Source organism: Lactuca serriola, chromosome 1 (genome assembly GCF_051521515.1).
Source record: "Lactuca serriola cultivar US96UC23 chromosome 1, Lser_US96UC23_V15, whole genome shotgun sequence".
Lineage (NCBI taxonomy): Eukaryota > Viridiplantae > Streptophyta > Magnoliopsida > Asterales > Asteraceae > Lactuca > Lactuca serriola.
This window is the reverse complement of record NC_136408.1, coordinates 147,344,904-147,365,344: the sequence shown is the minus strand read 5'-3', so window position 1 is coordinate 147,365,344 and position 20,441 is coordinate 147,344,904. Positions and strand designations below refer to the sequence as shown.

The 20,441-nt window shown below is 38.1% G+C and overlaps 1 protein-coding gene across 1 annotated transcript; it reads left to right on the top strand.

The window, feature by feature from the left end:
- Positions 1-7,461: 7,461 nt before the first annotated feature.
- On the top strand, positions 7,462-8,526 carry LOC145062687 (uncharacterized). Its single transcript, XM_079010279.1, has 2 exons — positions 7,462-7,882; positions 7,979-8,526. The coding sequence occupies exons 1-2, from the start codon at positions 7,462-7,464 to the stop codon at positions 8,524-8,526; spliced, it is 969 nt and encodes a 322-aa protein (XP_078866405.1).
- Positions 8,527-20,441: the final 11,915 nt, after the last annotated feature.

The window sequence follows — 20,441 nt, the reverse complement described above, 5'->3', positions numbered from 1 at the left end:
AGAGAATACATTGATGAATTTGAAATTAAAGAACAAAAAATGACTCGTTTTCTCAAAGGGTTAAACTACAATATTGCCAACGGTGTGGAGTTGTATCCTTATGTTGATTTTGAACCTCTATGTGGCTTATGTTTGAAGTTGGAGGGACAAGCCAAAGCATGTTATGGTGGAAGTTCTAGTCTTGAAAATTCTAAATCCAAGTCATGGTCTAAACCCGAGTCTAGTAACAGACAAAATTATGTTTCTACTCCGTCTGGTTCTAGTAGTGTTCCCGTTGCTCCTAAAGTTACTAGTGGTACCAAAGAAACTAGTTTGCTGCAAGTTACATGTTTTAAGTGTCAAGGTTTTGGTCATTACCAAAATGCTTGTCCAAACAAAAGGGTTGTGACTTTAAGGGAGGCCATTGAATGTCGTGAAGAGTTGGAGGAAGAAGAGTGGTTAGCGGGTATTTTTCATGATGCATAACAAGAACAGGAAGAAGAGGAGGAGGTAGAGTATGAAGTGATGGGTTTTGAGCATAACTACAACCAATGTGATCATGCAACCCTAATTTCTTTGGATCTAAGTTTTTTGCTAGTTGAATACGCAAATTGAACACCAAAGCAAGCCCCTAGATCAAGGATATATAAATTGAATTAGATAATAAACGGTTGTCATGTTTACGTTACTTGTTATGTTGCGATAACAAGAACCTTGCAGATCGTTGACTCTTGAAAGCTTAGTACCTGAAATGTTGCACCTCTACTACGTTACAAACACGATTGGCTAGAGGATGAGAGGAGCGAGAGAGAGAGAGAGAGAGAGAGAGAGAGGAGAGAATACTTCAGAAGTTCGGCTAGGGTTTACAAATGTAGCATTGACCGAAAATCCAAAGGTGGTGGGGTCTTTATATAGTTGTGGGTTGCTAGAGTTTTCTGGAGGAAACCCTAATTTCTTGCTTAAGGCTTAAGTAACCCATGGACTCCTCATCTAGAGGCCTTGGACGAAACCTATAGGGCCTACGTATAATCTTCTTCCACTCCTATCTAAAGAGTCCAATAGCCCAATTTTACAATTATTAATGATTTGTAGAGCAACCCAAGTTCCGTTAATTAGTTCATTTAATCCCAAAATTAATTCTAAATTAATTTTTGATTAAATACTAATTAAATAACAAGATTTCTAATTAATTTATTATTTTCATAATATATTAATAAATCAATTTATTATTCTAAATAATAATTTCAACCTCTGTCTCCAAAAGTCATCATGTCAAGTTGCTAGAGTGAAGACAACCTAAAAGGACTATGCTACTATCAAATCAAGTACACACCAATTATATTTATGGGCTTTGACATGTAATCCAACAAGCTCCCACTTGGATAAATCTAATAACTATGATTGCAAGTATGACATCAAAATTTGACCAGAAATCGTACCTTTCAAAGGTCATTGTCGAACTCTGACCTAGTCAGTTACGTGTCCTTAGATGAAGGATCAAATATTCCTCCATTCTACAAGATATTGTATGGACATGAGACATGGATTATAATCAATCTCTCTGTCCAAAGTTTGTTTCTTGATTTATGATATATGACGACTGATAACAGACTACTAATTGAACACATCAATTCAATCCAGGGTTGGCCAAGATCTTTAGATGTGATCATTAAATGATCTAGGGGCCCACATATATCTCTTTTCCCGTTAAGGAAAAAGAAACGGATAAACTTCGAATCATATGCTTGTACTATTTGCTCATAAAATCACACAGAACTATACGTTTTATAACATCAAGTTACTAATGTGTTTATGTATTATCAATACACAACTGACTCGCAAATAACAACTCATATGTCTCCGTTTCAAGCATATAAGATATTATCATCTCGAAATTACTTGTGATAAAATCCATGAAGTAATTCTATGAGTGTGAGTTAATCCAATACTCAAATCTCTATTTCAGAAGTACTCATGAATGTTGCAGCAAACCATTGCTATGTCTAAACCCTTAGACAATCTACAATCCAATTCATGATAGTCTTAATTCACTACTTATTTCCAAAGTATGATCGATTGTGGATGTTTCTAATAATTCAATTATTCAGGAATTAAAACATGCGAAGTGAAACACAATAATAACCTAATTAATTATGGTATCAAAACTATTGGATATAAATAAAACACCTTTTATTTAATCACCATATTAATTAGACTTTATTTATTGTATAATGTTTTAAGTAATCAACTAATCACTTGAATTAAACATTATTCATGCCATGTTATAAACACGCATACTCTGTCTCTTTACGGTTCTTCCTTTGTGAAAAAATCAATTGGAGACAATTCCAATGATACTCATACTACAAGTGTAAGAATTTCCAAAAGTCTTGTCATCACTAATAGAATCTAACCTTTCATGCAATGATCCTTTTGTGATGATGAGTCCTAGAAGTCACAAAGACTTTGCCAACGATGTCACAAAATACTCCATTGAAACTTTGTTACATAAAACAATTTCATGGTAATGAATATCAAATTCAAGGTAACTCCTTGAACACCTTTTTTGCATTAAGGTTTCTAATTCACATTTAGATTCCAATCATCAACTCCCATTATGGAAACATTTCCATATTTCCATATGAAAATCAATTCTGATCAAGAATTATCCCAATTTGAAAACATGTCAGTATGGTTCTTTCAAATGATATACTTCCAACTGTCCATAAGCAACCAATCTTCAGTGAACCTCATATTGTCCATTAATAGTTGTTCAGCAACTTTAGTCATATCCATTTCTAGTCCTTTTTCCCTTCTTAATGCCCTAGCCATTCAGAAAAATTAGAACAAGCGAATACTATAGCGTATGTGATCAATCCTATATATGAAGCATATGGGATTCGATACATAATGTCTTACATAAATACATGATACTTGATCAGTCTGTTGCTATAATATTTCCGTATATAGAATTTCATATGTTGAGCCACTTTAATATGATATTCATATATGTCTATGACTAAGTTCCATTAAATCTAAACTTCTACATTTGGAATGAAATATAGGCACTTTTCGCCAAAATCCTTTTTTATAGCAAAACAAATCTCAAACACAACAACTTGCAAATTTGAAAACTTTGTTTCCCATAAATAGTATTGCCAACTTACAATACTTACCATATCTATTATGCTCCCACCATCACATTGATTATGCTCTTGCTAGCATAACAATTATGCTCCCACTAGCACAACACTTATGCTCCCACTAGCTTTGACATGTATTCTAAAATCAATTGGACTCTCAAAAAATCAATGCTTTTGACTTTCTTACTAAAGTTCAGATTTGTAATACGTGGTGCTTGATAAGTCTTGATCTAGACTTCTAAAGCTCATACACCTTTCATTAGATATCATACATTTGTGTTTAAACCTTTTTAGAACTTATGACAATAAGTCTTGAACGTTCAAATAATCCTTTACCATAGGGATGTCGTAATCATATACAAATTTGAGAACGCAATTATCGCAACTGCTAACCATAATGATATCAATTTAGATTTAAAATCTACAAGCGAAATTGTTTCCTCATAATCATTTTCATGTATTAGAGTGAAACCTTTTTCCACTTAGATATTATGGTGTATGTGTTCCTATCCATGTGAATTTTTCATTCCTAACCAAAAATCATAAGATAAGGTTGAGGACAAAACCAAAATCAAATTTGGTTTCCCTTTCATGGACTCAACTTACTAGTTCTTAATTTCTTGCCTTCTGGTAGTACAGGGGCCTACCAATGATTCCAAGTTGTCAAGCATCTCACTTCCATTGACCAATGTTCTCTAGCCGACCAAAGTTCTCTGCCTATTATAGAACTCACATGCATAGTCAACATTACTGTAAGGAGAAACAAGAAGGTGTCAACTTAACACGATAGGTTATCAACCTCAGGTCATGCACTAGTGTTAACTAACATGTTTATTCATGATTGATTCCTGAAGCCATTCAAGACTATTAGGACTCCCACTGACTTCTTGACATATAATATTTTCTGTTAAGGAACATTCCTTGATAAGCAAAACCAAACAATCAAAGGGTAGTATGGGTTCTTATCAAGAAAAAACTTCATTTAATTAGTACTAGTTTATCTTTGTCTTAACCAAAACATCACAACTACCAATTTCAAATATGATAGAGTGAGAAACATTTCAACTCCACATTTCATGAGGTGTTATAAACCTTTGAGATGGGATTCGAAGTTACTAGAGTGTGGCTATTAAACTTGATTTGGAAAACGAAGTATGAATCATCGCTTAATACAACTATTCCAACAATTATCAAATCTTCTTCTTAGCCAAAAATAATTTCACTATGATGTAGTTAGAGGATTAATTGTGACATAGTTCCATAATCATTAAGATGATTATAAATCATGATAGTAAGGTAATCTCCTTTCTTTTCAGATTGGATAAACTTTTATCTTTCTGCCTAACAGATTCTTCTGATTTGTTCTTCTTCTCTTTTAAACTTTTCAAAGTGTTAGAATTGCACTTAATCTTATAAGTAGAACCATATTTACTGAACCATCAGTAAATCATGACAAATAGACTTATCATCCTTTGTTGTGGATCTGACTAGTGCATATTAGAATGTACTAGATCCATTTGTCCTTCACTTTGAATCACATAAACATGTGATCAAAAAATTCGTCTTAATCTTTAAAGGATCAAGATTCTCATATATCACACAATTCGAATTGTATAACTCCAAGTTTCTATCCAACTGAAACTTGGTTGATGAGAATTCCTTTTTCACTTGATTGATTATGACATTACCACAAATGATATAATCAAGAATCAATCCATAATTAACATTGCTAATCATAGAAATATCATCACCAATTTTCATAAATACCATTACAAGGAAATAAAACAAAATTCAATTTATTGATAATGAGCCGAAAATTTTTGACCTTGCAATGCAAATATATATATGAAAACTATGTATCTAGAAACATTTCCTAAGAAATCTATTAAACTAGCATGACTCCCAATCAACAACTCCAAAATCTGATCATCGAACTATGTGACCGAAATCCATCTTTCACAATCAGACTTAGCATACTTATCTTAAGCTTCATTCTTTCTCTTAGATACTGCAAAAACATCAAAATGTGACTACCACATCATGTATTTAGAATCTATGAATAGGAATTTAATGGAGTTAGATAATGGATGTACCTCAAGTAGAGTCATACATCATGACTTTATTATCTCTCCGATCCTTCAAGTAGAAAGGGAAGCTTCGCATCCAATATCCCTTCAATTGTTAATAGAAATATATTGACTCTTCGTGAATGGCACATGGGACTATCTCAGAATTAGTCTTTCTCTTTACCATATGGTCAAATAGTCTGACCTTGGCCGATCCTTTTCCATTGGGAAAAGAAATATTTTTTGGACTACCAATGTTTCCATTATTAAGGTCCATGGAAATTTAGGAGATTGATCCTTCAAACACATTTGCTTGACCATTGCACTTTAGCATTTCTTCTTCAGCAACATTTAGCAAATATGTCATATGAATAAGGGTCACGTCATTGTCAATCATATAGTAGTCTTTAATAAATTGACTATATGACTCAGGAAGTGAGTGAAGAAACAAGTCAACAGCCAACTCCTTTGGAAAACAGACACCCAACATTCCCAATCTATCAAGGTGTGACTTCATTTTAAGAACATGTGCACACATAGAATTTCCATCTAAGTGTTTACATGCCAATAGGGTTTGAGTAATCTTGAACTTTTCAATTTGACAAAAATGTGGGTTGCAGAGATCACTGGAGGTGGTGGAGGAAGTGCTGGAGAAATATGATTTCCAGTTCCACCATTTGAAGAAGGGAAGATTCTTTCACATTGATCAACTTGTGGATGATCATCTTCATCAAGTGATACGAAACCCGATTCTAGTCCCGACTCCTGTCAAGAAATTCCCAAAACACCACCTCTACAACACAACCCCCCCATTATTGAACCAATTGCAATGGTGGATGGAGGAGAGGTTCCTGAAAGAACTTTGAGACAAATGATGGAGACCGATGTTACACAAACTCCAACCGGTATCAATTACCCGATTTTGGAAGGAGGTTCGGAATTGAAGTCAAGTTTAGTCCATCACCTCCCAACTTTTCATGGATTGGAGAACGAAGACCTACATAAGCACGTGAAGATGTTCCACGTTATTTGCACTAGAATGAAGCTACAAGGGTCAACCGATGAAAAAATCAAGCTAAGGGCACTCCCCTTTTCGTTGGCCGATAAAGCAAAGGATTGTTTATTTTATCTTCCTCTGGGGTCGATCAATTCATGGACTGACATGGCAAGAGCTTTTCTTGATAAGTTGTATCCCGCTTCAAGAGTCTCAAGTCTTAGAAATTCCATAACAAACAAGACAACTTTTCAACACCATAGTCGTGAGTTCCCAACACTTTGGCCCGCGCCAAGACATGAAAGAGACACACAACACAAAGTCAAGGAAGTGGGATCATCGAATCTAGAGTCTCAAATCAAATACTTAACCTCCCTTTTTCAAAACCTAGCCTTGGGAAAAACTCCACAAGTGATGGTTTGTGGGATATGTGCAACAATGGGACACCTTACGAATATGTGTCCTATTCTCCAAGAAGATGCGGAACAAGTGAATGCCACGGGAGAGTTCCAAAACTACCACAACAAACCATCCTGTTACCAAAATGCTTACGATTCAAGTTGGAAGCCAAATCCCAACATGAGCTACAACCCAAGATCATTGCCTCAAAATGCATTAGTTAGACCATCCTATCCGCCACCACAACCTCATTACCAACATCCACAACCACACTATCAATCCAAACCACACCGTCGACACCACCAACAACCTCCACAATCCCAACCAAGTAGTTCCAGAATGTCTCTCGAAGACATTGTCAAATCCCTAACCACTAGCACCCAACAATTCCAAAAAGAGACAAGAACTAGTATCTCTAACTTTGAAGCGCAAATGAGAGACATAGTTACATCCATAAGCAAGTTGGAGTCCTGTGGGAAATTGCCTTCTCAAACTGAAAAGAATCCTAATGTCAATGTGGTGACCTTGAGAAGTGGCAAACAAGCCGGAGAAATTAGTTCAAAGAAGAAGCAAATGGATGAAGAGGAAGAAATATAAGTTCTTTCCCATTGAAGAACCTATGGTCAAGAACGATGCACAAGCTGGAGTTCCGAAGAATACTATTCCCCTCGTAACACCCATAGCCACTCAGCTACCATTCCCCTCCCAACTTGAAACTTCGAAGAGGAAAATGGAGGAGAAAGAGATTTTGGACACCTTCCGAAAGGTGGAAGTAAACATTCCTTTACTTGATGCAATCAAACAAATTCCGAGATATGAAAAATAGTTGAAGGAGCTTTGCACCAACAAGAGAAAGTGTAAAAGAAATGAGAAAATCTCGATGAACGAAAATGCATCCGCAATTTTACAAAGGAAGCTTCCACCCAAGTGCAAAGACCCCGGAATGTCCACGGTTCCTTGCAAGATTGGATATTTCACTTTTAGTAGTGTTCTGGTTGATCTTGGTGCCTCTATCAATGTCATGCCCTATTTGGTGTATGAATCATTGAATGTCAGACCCTTAAGTGAAACCGGTGTCGTAATCTCTCTTGCGGATAAATCAGGTGTCTTTCCTAGAGGTGTTTTGGAAGACGTCCTAATGCAAGTAAACCAATTGGTCTTCCCGGAGGATTTGTATGTGATTGACCTGGATGAACAAGTATCCTCAAAATCGGGTATAATCTTACTTGGGAGACCATTCTTGAAGATGGCTAGAACAAAGATTGATGTGTATGCGGGAAGCTTAACAATGGAATTTGATGGTGAAATAATAAGTTTTAACATTTAGGATGCTATGAGGTATCCTAGTGAAGTTTCATCCTTGTGCTTTGTTGATGTTGTTGAACCATTAACCTAAGAGTTTATCGAGTTGTCTAATGGTGACATTTTGGAGATGGTTTTGGGCAAAGGGTTTGATTGTGAAAAATTAGCCAATAAGTTGAAGCTCTACTCACTGGACCTCGAAGTTGAAAGATTAGTCAACAATTTGGAGATAAAGAAGACCAGCCAATTTAGTGTGAAGCGAATCGAATTACCTCAAACTCGCACAAGATTGCTGTCCTCCCTTGTCCAACCGCCGAAATTAGAATTGAAGATCCTCCCTCAACATTTTAAGTATGCGTACTTGGGAGACAACGAGACTCTTTCGGTCATCATTTCGACTTACCTAACAAAGTGTGAAAAAGAAGAACTCCTCGAGGTGTTGAAGCAACATAGAGAGGGAATGGGTTGGATGATTGCGGATATCAAAGGTTTGAGTCCCTCCACTTGTATGAACAAGATCTTGATGGAGGATGAATCCAAGCTGAGTCGGGATGCGAAAAGAAGATTGAACCTGCCTATGATGGACGTTGTGATGAAGGAGATTTTGAAGCTCCTAGATGCGGGAATTCTCTACCCAATCTAGGATAGCAAATGGGTGAGCCCGGTTCAAGTCGTGCCGAAGAAGACTGGAATCACGGTGGTCGAGAGTATGTAATGACTACTGCAAAGTCAATGCATGCACATGAAAAGATCATTTTCCATTACCTTTCATTGAACAAATGTTAGAAAGGTTCGCAGGAAAATCCCACTATTGTTGTCTCGACGGGTATTCCGGTTTTCACCAAATTCCAGTGGCACCGGAAGACAAAGAAAAGACAACTTTTACATGTCCATTTGGTACTTTCGCATACCGTAGAATGCCATTTGGATTGTGTAATGCCCCGGCCACTTTCCAACGTTGTATGGTTAGTATCTTTACGGAATATGTTGAAAATATAATTGAAGTTTTCATGGATGATTTTACGGTATATGGAAACTCCTTTCAAGAGTGTTTGAGCAATCTCACCAAAATTTTGAAAAGATGTATTGAAACAAATTTGGTTTTAAACTTTGAAAATAATCGTTTTATGGCCAGTCAAGGTCTTATTCTGGGTAATATTGTGTCAAAGAAAGGAATTGAGGTAGATAAGGCAAAGATAGATGTTATTCAAGGTTACCTTACCCGACTTGTGTTCGGGAAGTTCGTTCTTTTATGGGCCATGCAGGTTTCTACCTATGATTCATCAAGGACTTTTAGAAGATAATAAGACCAATGTGCCAACTCTTGCAAAAGGATGTTGATTTCGAGTTTAATGAGGCATGCAAAGAAGCTTTTGACAAGATTAAAGAGTTGCTCACATACGCCCCTATCATGCATGCACCAAATTGGGAACTCCCATTTGAGATTATGTGTGATACAAGCAACTATGCAATAGGCTCCGTTTTAGGTCAAAAGAATGGATGAGCCTCCCATGTGATCTACTATGCATCGAGAACACTAGACAATGCTCAAAGCAACTACTCTACTACAGAGAGGCAGCTATTGGCCATAGTTTTCGCATTGGAGAAATTTAGACAATACCTACTTGGTACCAAGGTCAGTGTGTATTCGGATCACGCAGCTCTTAAGTACTTGATGACGAAGAAAGATGCAAAGCCTAGACTCATTCGGTGGATTTTATTGTTTCAAGAATTTGATTTGGAAATCCGGGACAAGAGTGGATGTGAGAACCTTGTTGCCGACCACTAAGCAAGATCACTTCAAATGAAACCCATCTCCCTTTGTGGGATGAGTTTCCGGATGAGCATCTGTTTTCCCTCACTCAATATACTCCTTGGTATGCTGATATCGTTAACTTTTTGGTCACAAAGAGGTATCCCGACACATTCACACGTGCTCAAAAATTCAAGCTCAAAAGTGATGCAAAATACTATGTGTGGGATGAACCTTATTTGTGGAAACATTGTCCCGATCAAATCATTAGGCGATGTATACCCCAATAAGAGCACCAATCCATTTTGCAATTTTGTCATGAATTTTCTTGTGGGGGACACTTTGAACCTAGCCGAAATTTGAGAAAGGTCCTTGAGTGTGGATTATTTTGGCCAACCATGTCACGTGATTTTTACTTGTTTTGCAAAAGCTGTGAACGATGCCAAAGGACATGGAACATTTCACAAAAAATCAAATGCCACAAAATCCAATCCTCGTTTGTGAAATTTTTGACGTATGGGGGATTGATTTCAACGGCCCATTCCCCATTTCGTTTGGCAAGGTTTACATCTTGCTCGCGGTTGACTATGTTTCTAAGTGGGTTGAAGCCGAAGCCACAAGATCGGACGATGCCAAAATAGTCATCGACTTTCTAAAATCTAATGTTTTTGTAAGGTTTGGTGTGCCTAGGGTGTTGATTAGTGATCGAGGGACGCATTTTTGTAACAAGATGATGGAGGCCTTCCTAAAAAAGTACAACGTGACCCATCGTGTCTCTACCACCTACCACCCTCAAACGAATGGTCAAGCGGAGGTTTCGAATCGTGAAGTGAGGTCTATTCTAGAGAAAATAGTGAATCCGACAAGGAAAGATTGGAGTTTGAGGCTTGATGATGCCTTATGGGCCTATCAGACCGCTTATAAAACCCCGATAGGAATGTCGCCCTTCAGATTGGTTTTTGGAAAACCATGTCATCTTCCCGTCGAATTAGAGCATCGCGCATTTTGGGCGGTCAAGCAATGCAACTGCAACATTGATGAGGTGGGAAGGCATAGGAGTCTTCAACTCCAAGAGCTAGAAGAATTGAGAAATGAGTCCTATCAAAGCACAAGGATTTATAAGGAGAAAACAAAGCTCTTCCACGACAAGTCCATCACCCGAAAGCATTTTGAACCGGGGCATAGGGTCTTACTATATCATTCGCGATTGAAGTTATTTCCAGGCAAGCTAAGGTCAAGATGGATTGACTATGGGGCGGTTGAAATTCAAAGTGAAAAAACGAGGCAAATCTTTAAAGTCAATGGGCATCGATTGAAACCTTTCTATAAAGGTTTTAACGCAAATGTCGTAGATGTCATCCAATTGGATGCCCCGGTGTACTGAAATCAAGAGGGTATCACGTCTCGTCAAAGATGCTAAGGAGGGGCATTTTTGGAAAACTAAAAGTGTTCGTCTTTTCTATTTCCGAATAAATGTCGTAGATGATTCATTTTTGCATTTAACATCTATTCTTCTTCCTTCTTGCGGTAAAAGAATGTTGGATCTGAGGACAGGGTGTTCTATTGGTCAAAGAATTTTTTTTTGGAAAAAATGGTAAGTCAATTCATGCGGACCGCGTGTACTCCAAGGCCCGTCCGTATTAATAAACAAATGGCTCGCATGTGGTCTCTATAGGTGTCCGCGTCCGATGTCCGCTAACAGAACAACTTCAAGAAAATTCACGCGGTCCGCATGTCATCGGAGTTTTGTCCGTGTGTTTATTAAAATAGACCGTGTGTTGTCCCTCAAAATGTCCGCGTCCATCACCAGAAAACAAAAAGTTCCAATTGTATTCATACGGTCCGTGTGTCTTCAAGGCTTGTCCGCGTGTTTATTAAAACGGATCGTGTGTAGTGCCTAGATTCGATCACGTGTCGTGAACGGAAATTAGAATGCATAGTCCCTTACTCACGCGGACTGCGTGTACTCGCAGTCGCGTCCGCGTGAGTTGTTGACCGACGTTATCCTCGTTTTGACCAGGTTTGACTGCAAATTAAAACCCCTAACCCCCAGCCAGCCCTTCTCATTCCCACTTCTTCTTCTTCCTTTCCCCTAACCTCCATTAGAGAACCTCCATCTCCACCACTAAAGCTAAGTTTCCCGTCAAACCGCCGGTCGGAATTTCGCGAGACCACCGCTATTCTTCACCAAATTCCGAGCTCTACAAACCCCACTAAAAATGGTCCGATCTATTGTTGTAGCTCGGGGCACCACCATCACTCAACCACCACTTTCCGGTTGTTTTCCGGCCAACTCCGGCCACCTATCACGATTCCGACACCACCATTGTGCTCCTCTTGGACAGCACAACAAACCCCACCAAAAATATCTCTCAAAGCTCGTCGGAAAATTTCGCCGGAATTTCAAGCAATTGCCGGATTTCTCGGGTATTCGCAGTAAATTGCTTCTCACGGTATATTGAACAAAGCTTAAAGCTTGGGGTGGAGAGTTGCAATATTTTCAAATCCTGAATTCTCGTGCGCAAATTTTGAACTTTTAACAAAAACGGGTACTTTCTTTCCTTTATTTTAATTGATCAAGATGCATCTTTCTGAACAACCATTCATATGTTATTGCATCAAATGAGTTTAGGAATTATTTCTTGCTTTGATTGTTGGACTGCTTTAGAAGTCCATAGGGAGTTAGTTGGTGATTTGGATTGACATATCGTTTGTTGAGATAGTGGTTCGTGTAGTTGTTATTTTTAGTGCAGGTAGTCTATGTCCACATCTAGGATGTGCCGACTGCTGCCCGAGGCAAAGCCCCGACTTGAAATCAAAACGATGCTCCCGATATTCCAAGATTTCGGGATGCCAATGCAGCCGAAAACTACAAGAAGAGCTTGCCTAGAAAAGTTGCATCCACCAAATTCGTGTGCAAGCCCACACTTATATCATTAGGGGTTCTTGAAGGGGTCACCCAATTATTCCGTATCATTGGTTGGGAAAACCTTCTCAAACCTCATGGCGCACACTTATAAGCTCCCCACTTGAGAGTTTCTTGCCGATAGCGCGTACGATAGCAAAAAAAGAAAAGCCGCCTTCCAAATTCTATGGGACCGAAGGTACATCGATTTTGCAACGATAAATGACATCTTGGGCTTGCCATCTTCAAACACATCCACAGTTTTCGACATCCTACCTACTGAGTTCAATCATGAGACCTTTTGGACAGAAATCACCGAGGGTATCTTTTCATGCGCCGGTCGGGTAAAAGCAACCTCTATCATTCACCGGTGCCTCCGTATTGCCCATCGCATCTTGGTGTGTACACTTTTTGCCCGCAAAGAAGCAGGTTAGGTCACAAAAAATGAGCTCTTCTTCCTTTGGTGTATGACGCTGCATGCAAACCTACCAATCTCGGACTTTGCTTCGTTCTTTTTTGTCACACCCCGAAAACCGAAGGCGGAAACATTTTCGGGGTTGACTCCACGTTGAGTATCAAATCCAATGTAGATAGTAAGTAAAGTAAAACAAACATTACATTACATATTAAAATTTTTACAATTTGTTTCAAAAGACACAGTTTATACAGTTGTGATACATAATATAGATATAAACAAAATGAACGAGCCTTGCACGCACACGATCCTTAACCAAGTAAGTCTTCGGGTACCTGTACTATCGTTGACCTGAGAACACAAGCAATTTGAAAATCAGCATAACGCTGGTGAGTTCATAAGCAGTTTTATTTTGTGAAAATATTTATGTTTCCTTTCTGTTTCTGAAAATGTAACACACACCAAGAAAATCCCATATTTTCTTAAAAGTTGGTTGTTGTTTCATAAGAGTAATGTATGGTTTAGTTATCCGGTACATTGTTTTATGTCTTTAATGTATCAGTGTATTCCCAGGAAAGTCCCATACTTTCCTGAATTGTAGTTATTGTAAAAGATGTAATGTTATTCAGTTGGTTACTCTTGTCTGATTATGTGTAGGTTACCCAGGAATGCCCCATGCTTTCCTGTATATTTGTTTTCAATGTAAAAGATGTATTCTGTTAGACCTGGTTGTGTACAAGATTTCCCAGGAAGGTCCCATACCTTCCTGAAGGTTGGTTATCATATGTAAAAGATGTAAAAGATGTAAAAGATGTAAAAGATGTAAAATGAATCTTGGTTATCTGTAAAATGTAGTATGTGATTCATTATTACTATTAGTAAATCTCTGTTATCCTAGTTGCGAGTTCCATAACCATACTAAAGACTGAACCTGTGGCAATAAGTAGTCCACAGCCTTGTGGCAATAAGTGGTCCACAATTCTTTTGACTTTCGTCACCCTTGAACCATTTTGGTTCGGCTGTAGCTAGCAGCCAGGTGTGGGGTAGTCAGCCCCGTATAGATCTATACACTCAAGTCACGCTCTCTAAATCCCAGAGATTCTGGTTACGGGTGTAGTCCTCCACTCGCGTATCTCTGTGGAGTGTTCGCCGAGGACGTGTCTCCAATCATACGGAATAACAAATTTACTAGTAATAATAGTATAATCCTCCATTCGCGTATCTCTGTGGAATGTTACTGAGGCCAAGACAGTGTACGAATTATATTGTTTATGTGTTACAATGTCATGCTTTTAACTGATAAAATGTGGAAACCATTTGTGAAATATATATAAAACATAACCGTTTATAAAATCCATTTCACAAATAAATGTTTTAAGTGAATTGTATGATCTACTGGTTATCAGTTACGTATATCCGTATTAAAAGCATAAGAAATGTGAAACACACACACGAAAAATAAGTTTTGAGTATAAGAAAACCCTTGTACTTTGCTTGTGTTCCCCCCTGAAAACAGTGAAAAACAGTGAAAAAGGGAGGGGTATGAACTCACCGGACTCGGAAACGTGTCGGTTTTGAATGCTAGTCGTTGGTTCGGGGTTTGATTACTCGTGATGACCCTATGTAAAATGAAATAATGTCCATATATATACAATTAGGGATACATTCACTAATCATATGGAACATTGCACTCCAATGTGATTAAACACCTTAAAATGAGCGTTTGGAGTGACCCGGGTGGCGGTTAAGGACTTGTAAAGGCACTAGGGACTTGGGACATGAGTTTACTCTCCATAAGTAAACATTTAAATGAGTTTACAACCACAAAACACACACATACATGAGTTTACGGCCGTAAACTCATGTGGGTGTGGTTTTGGGTGTTTAAATTGCTTAAATGGCTTACTTGGACATGGGAAATGATTCTAGGCTTTGATCTAAATGCATGGAATGGATTAAAATCACCAAAATGATTAATTTATGGGAGTTTACGGCCTAGCATAGGCTCCTGGCCGTAAACTCCTTTATCCTTATGAAAATGATGTTAAATGTTGTTAAAACCAATCACATGTGATTCTAAAAATTCCCAGTAGCCTAGAAATGAGTTTGCAAGTGATATATAAGGGATTTATGGAGTTTACGGCCCATGAAACCCCCTTCATGGCCGTAAACTCTAATATAACAAGCTACAATGTGTTTCAAGGCCTGAAACTAGCATATAATGGCTTCTAAAATTCATCTAAAGGCTGTAGGGGTGTTTAGTTTGCATTCTAACACCAAAGATTTTGGAGTTTACGGCCCAAGAATAGGTCTTGGCCGTAAACTTTTAGAAACCCCATAAAAGATGTGTTTAAGGCCTTCAAAGTATTTTTGGTTGGTCCCTTGACTTATTCCAAAGCTTTTGGTGGTGTTGGATGGCTTTCTAACACCTTAGAATTGGTTTTATGTCAAGTTTTGGGGAGTTTACGGCCCAAGCACTATCCTTGGCCGTAAACTCATCTAGGTCCCCTAAAAATCATGTTTCAATTGTCCAAATGCTAATACCAAGGTCCTATAATTCATATCTAAGCCATAGAGGTGATTTGGAAGGGTTTAAGGGCATGAAAAACCCCATTAACATGAGTTTACGGCCTAAGCTTATGCCTTGGCCGTAAACTCCTTCAAAGTCCTCAAAATTAAAGATTTACATGTTCTAAGTCCATAACTTGAAGTCTCTTAGTCATATCTAAAGTCCAATTGAGTTTTGGAAGGAGTTTAAGAGCTTAAAACCCCATAAAATGGAGTTTACGGCCCAAGCTTGCTCCTTGGCCGTAAACTCATGTTCTTGACCCCAAAACTCAATTAAGTCATCAATTTGAAGGCTAAAGATGTTGAATAACATGCTAGAGAGGTTACCTTAAAGATTTGAAGCCTTAAACTTGTGATTTGGACCTTAATTCTAGCTTGGAGGAGAGAGGTTGTAAGAGTTTAGTGTGAATTTGGCCAAAGGCTTCAAATGGAGTCTAAATCATGTTTATATAGTGTTCGGGAATTGGACACGATCGAATTCTACCCGATACCGACGTTAAGTGGGGTTTTTGGACGTACCCGATTGAGTTACCGTAACCCGATACGGTAATTTTTAGAAATATTCCGATCGCTAAAGTTGGGTGTTTAAAATGATTTCTAAATGTATTAAGACACCCATTAAGTCATTTTAGGTCAATATAAACTAATGACTTAATAAAATGGTGAAATTGGAAACGAAATTGAAAATAACGTTTGGTTGATCGGATCGGATTACAAGTTATGGTACAAGAAGTGACATGAAATTTCGGGTTGTTACATTTTTCCACAAATACGCACACATGAGATCCAAAACTTATAGTGATATGTGCATTGGGGGATTTGTCACACGTTTGGCTCCCGGTCTTGACATCAAGCTCCCAGATGAATACCAGCCTGTTGATAGCAAAAATCTTTTGGATGAGCACGCTCTCATAAATATGCACCACATCCGTCACAGGAACAGGAGCAGTTTCACATGGTATTGTCCTTAAAGGGTCAAATATCTCATTCTTCCCGACCCTTGGGTCAACAACTTCACCTTCCATGATCGCACTCAGCGGAGACTCGCGAGGACCATCACTCAGTCAGTCAATGAGGATGTGCTCCAGGAACAAGATGATTGTAACGCCTGCAGATCCGGGCTAATCAATTTAGAGACGGTAAGTATCAAAATGACTTTTTGATGAAAGATTATTTAGAAGGAGTAATATTAACTAAGTTGTAGTATATGTTACAAGGATTCTGTATATATAAAGAACTCTGAAATCCGAGTTATAACGAAGAAGTTATGACCTGTCGAAGTTTCGCGACAGAACCGACACGACGCCGAATGACATAAAATACGAATTTAAGATAGAACGATATCTAGCCTTAATAATCTACACGAAGGTTGAAGAGTTTGTTAAACCGAGAGCATGCATAAAAGAACGCCCAAATCTGACTTTGTTTGAGGAAGTTATGATTTTCCGAAGTTTCGACTTAACGGTACGCAGCCCGAATACTCGAAGCCTGACAGAGCAAGTGAACGATGACGCATGCAGTGACGACCAAGCCCATGACATGGAAAAAGGTGCCATGACATGGCAAGGGCAAAATATGCCCTATAAATAGATTTGAAGGGCCAGGCGATTATGGTTGCTCCATCCCTTCTCTTCCACTCCCGATACACCCTTTAAGCCCTGTTTTAACCCCCTGAAGCCCCGATAACATCCCGAGCCGAAGCTCTTCCCGCGAGGAGCCTGGTTTTGTGAAGATCTTCCAGATCTACCGAAGAATACTACTTCTACAAGCCGTAGTGTTGTCCGAGCATCATCTAATCAGGTGAGTGTATAGTCCCTTTCATAAACAAGATATTAATACAAGTATTGTTTGAATGTATTAAGTATATGTTTGGTGTGAGTGTGCAGTTACTTTCTTCTAACACATAAATATAAAGTATTAGCTATGAAATACGTGCTATGTGTTATGTATTATTTGTCTATTTGCGATGGGCTTGGAAATGATGTTTTTATATGGGTGTTAAATGATTTAAACTGTATATGTATTCTTTATCTACAAATGTCTCAGGTAGAACATGGGTAGATGAAATAGCGGCGACTATGAGACGTAGTGCCTATTGAGTAAAGCCTTGATAACAATGCGAAGTCATGCCTATTCAGTAAGCTTTGGTGACGATGCGACTTCCTGCCTATTTGATAAACCTTGGTGACGATGTGACTTCGTGCCTATTGAGCAAACCCTGGCGGCTATGTGACGAGAGATTTTGGATTATAGATCAATAGTTATAAATAACTGTTGTAAGGTCTTTTTTATATTGTTTATGCATTTGGTCTGTATTGGAACATGACATCCCGAGGTTTTATTATTAAATAAAAAAAATAAATTCTCTTTGAGAAATGTTTTGATAAGTTATTATCATATCTTGTTTTGGGAACAACTTCTGCAACCGTTTTCTTTAAACGATTACTCTGATTTATAAAACAAAGCATAAACAAATCGGTATTTTATGGCCGTGAAATTGGGGATGTCACAATTGGTATCAGAGCATTAGTTTAAGCGGACTAGGAATTTGTAGGATTTGTAGACTTAAACTTAGAATGCTATGCGATAATTGTGAGATGAGTGTCTACCATATTTTAGGCACGAGCACTAGTATATTTTAGGAAAGGTGCCTAAAATGCTTTTATGTGCTAAATGCTATATGTTTGCCTTATATGCTATTATTTGTTTGGATCTACGGTCTGTTGCCGACCGGATCTAGAAATTTTATGTTCTCAGGGTTCTAAACGTTTAATTACGATATTAGAACTGACATGTAATTTTTTGGAGTAATAAGGAGGATTACACGTCTAAACCTTCCTCTATCTATATTCTCGTCTCGATACACCGAACATTTGCTTTGGTGTATAGAACTTTATGGTGAAGACTCGTAGAGAATTGAGTAAATGGAGGAAATGAAAGGCTTATGATAGTGAATGAAACCTATCAGAAGATATTGTAAGAGTGGTATCTTGCCATTAGAATATGTTTGATAAAATAACGAAATGTTTAGAGGAGTACGGTACGTCTAAAGTACACCTTCGATTAGCAGGAATTTCCATCACCAATCGAGTTGAAGCATGATTGATGATTAAAGATACGCATGGAAGAAGTCCTAGTAGAGTCTAGGAAAATTTATATGATTAATTGGACACATTCGTATCTGTTAAATTGTTTTGTGATTTTAGGACTTGGGGACTGTGAGACAGTACTTGGGACGAGTATGAGTATGTGTGAATAGTAGTAGAGATCTATACTACTGGAAGCACATGACTCACGCTTGGATCAGGGAAAGTCACAAGGTTACCAAGAAGCTAGTGATTGGTCTTATTTTATTCAAGTATGTCGTTTCCATTGTTTCGGTAATGAGTGATGAGATGATTGTTATTCCCACCCTAGTGGTCATATCAAAATTCAGTCCGACTACAATGAGTTTGTTACGTGGTTCAGAGAACCGATTTCGATACAGCATTTGACTTGAGTCAGAAGATTGAAATCAATGCGATCAATGGCATCACGCTCGTACTTAAGGAAGCTTGTAGCTAGAAATTCTACATGTAAAAATGTGATTATATCACATTAGAATATGAAGGAAGGTGTATTGCATTCTGGAATTTAACTCTAAGAGACTTAAGTCTAAGCGTTGCATCATACGATGAGAGTTCATTAGAACCCGACCCATCGGTTTGTTACACTAGATAAAGTAAAGTATTTATTCTAAGAAAAAGAAGGAGTCCTCAGTAAGGATTTATTTTGTAACTCGAAGGTTACAATAGAAAAGTACAACATAGTATCAAAAGCAGATGCAGGATTGAGCACTACCTGCTATCGAGAAGTCCAAGAGTTAGATACTCTTTTGAGGAAACATAGAACTTACAGTTATTACCTAGGATGAAGGGATAACATATGAAATCATTATAAAAGTCCTATTTCGTTGATGATTCCAGGACGTAATCATCCTAAGGGGAAGATAATTGTAACGCCCGTAGATCCGGGCTAGTCAATTTAGAGACGATAAGCGTCAAAAATGACTTTTTGATGAAATATTATTTAGAAGGAGTAATCTTAACTAAGTGTTAGTATATGTTACAAGGATTTCGTATATATAAAGAATGCCGAAATCCGAGTTACAACGAAGAACTTATGACTTGTTGAAGTTTCGCGACAGAACCAGCACGACGCCGAATGACGTAAAATACAAATTTAAGATAGAACAACATCTAGCCTTAGTAATCTAATCAAAAGTTGAAGAGTTAGTTAAACCGAGAGCGTGCATAAAAAGAACGCCCAAATCTGACTTCGTATATGGAAGTTATGATTTTCCGAAGTTTCGACTTAGCGGTATGCAGCCCGAATACTCAAATATAAGATCGAGTGATTTTTAGCCGAAACAATCTAAACGAGAGTCGAAGATCTCGTTGATAGTAGTCCAACGATAAAAAGATAGGCGAAAACGGACCTCGGATGAAGATGTTATGAATTTATAACGGACATTTCCTCTCCCGGCCTACTAAAAATAATATATAGGTAATATAATTATAATATATTAAAAATAAATTTAAAATTATCCAACAGAGTCTAAACGATAGTTGTAGATCATAATCTCACCTACGCGTCGATATAAAGAACGTCGAAAACGGAGTTTGTATGCGAAAGTTACGAATTTTTGAAATTTGGGGCGCGAACCCTAAGTTGTCTCAGAGACCACGATGTGGCATGACTTATGTCGCATTCTGGAGCCTCACAGAGCAAGTGGACGATGACGCATGCGTTGATGACCAAGCCTACGACGTGGAAAAAGGTGCCACGACGTGGTAAGAGCAAAATTTGCCCTATAAATAGATTTGAAGGGCCAGCCGATTATGGTTGCCCCATCCCTTCTCTCCCACTCCCGATACA

Bases quoted from the DNA above. Each gene is read 5' to 3' on its own strand.
- LOC145062687 (XM_079010279.1), top strand. From the start codon at position 7,462: ATGAACGAAAATGCATCCGCAATTTTACAAAGGAAGCTTCCACCCAAG. The intron at 7,883-7,978 runs GTGAAATAATAA...CATTAACCTAAG, and splicing joins CTTAACAATGGAATTTGATG to AGTTTATCGAGTTGTCTAAT.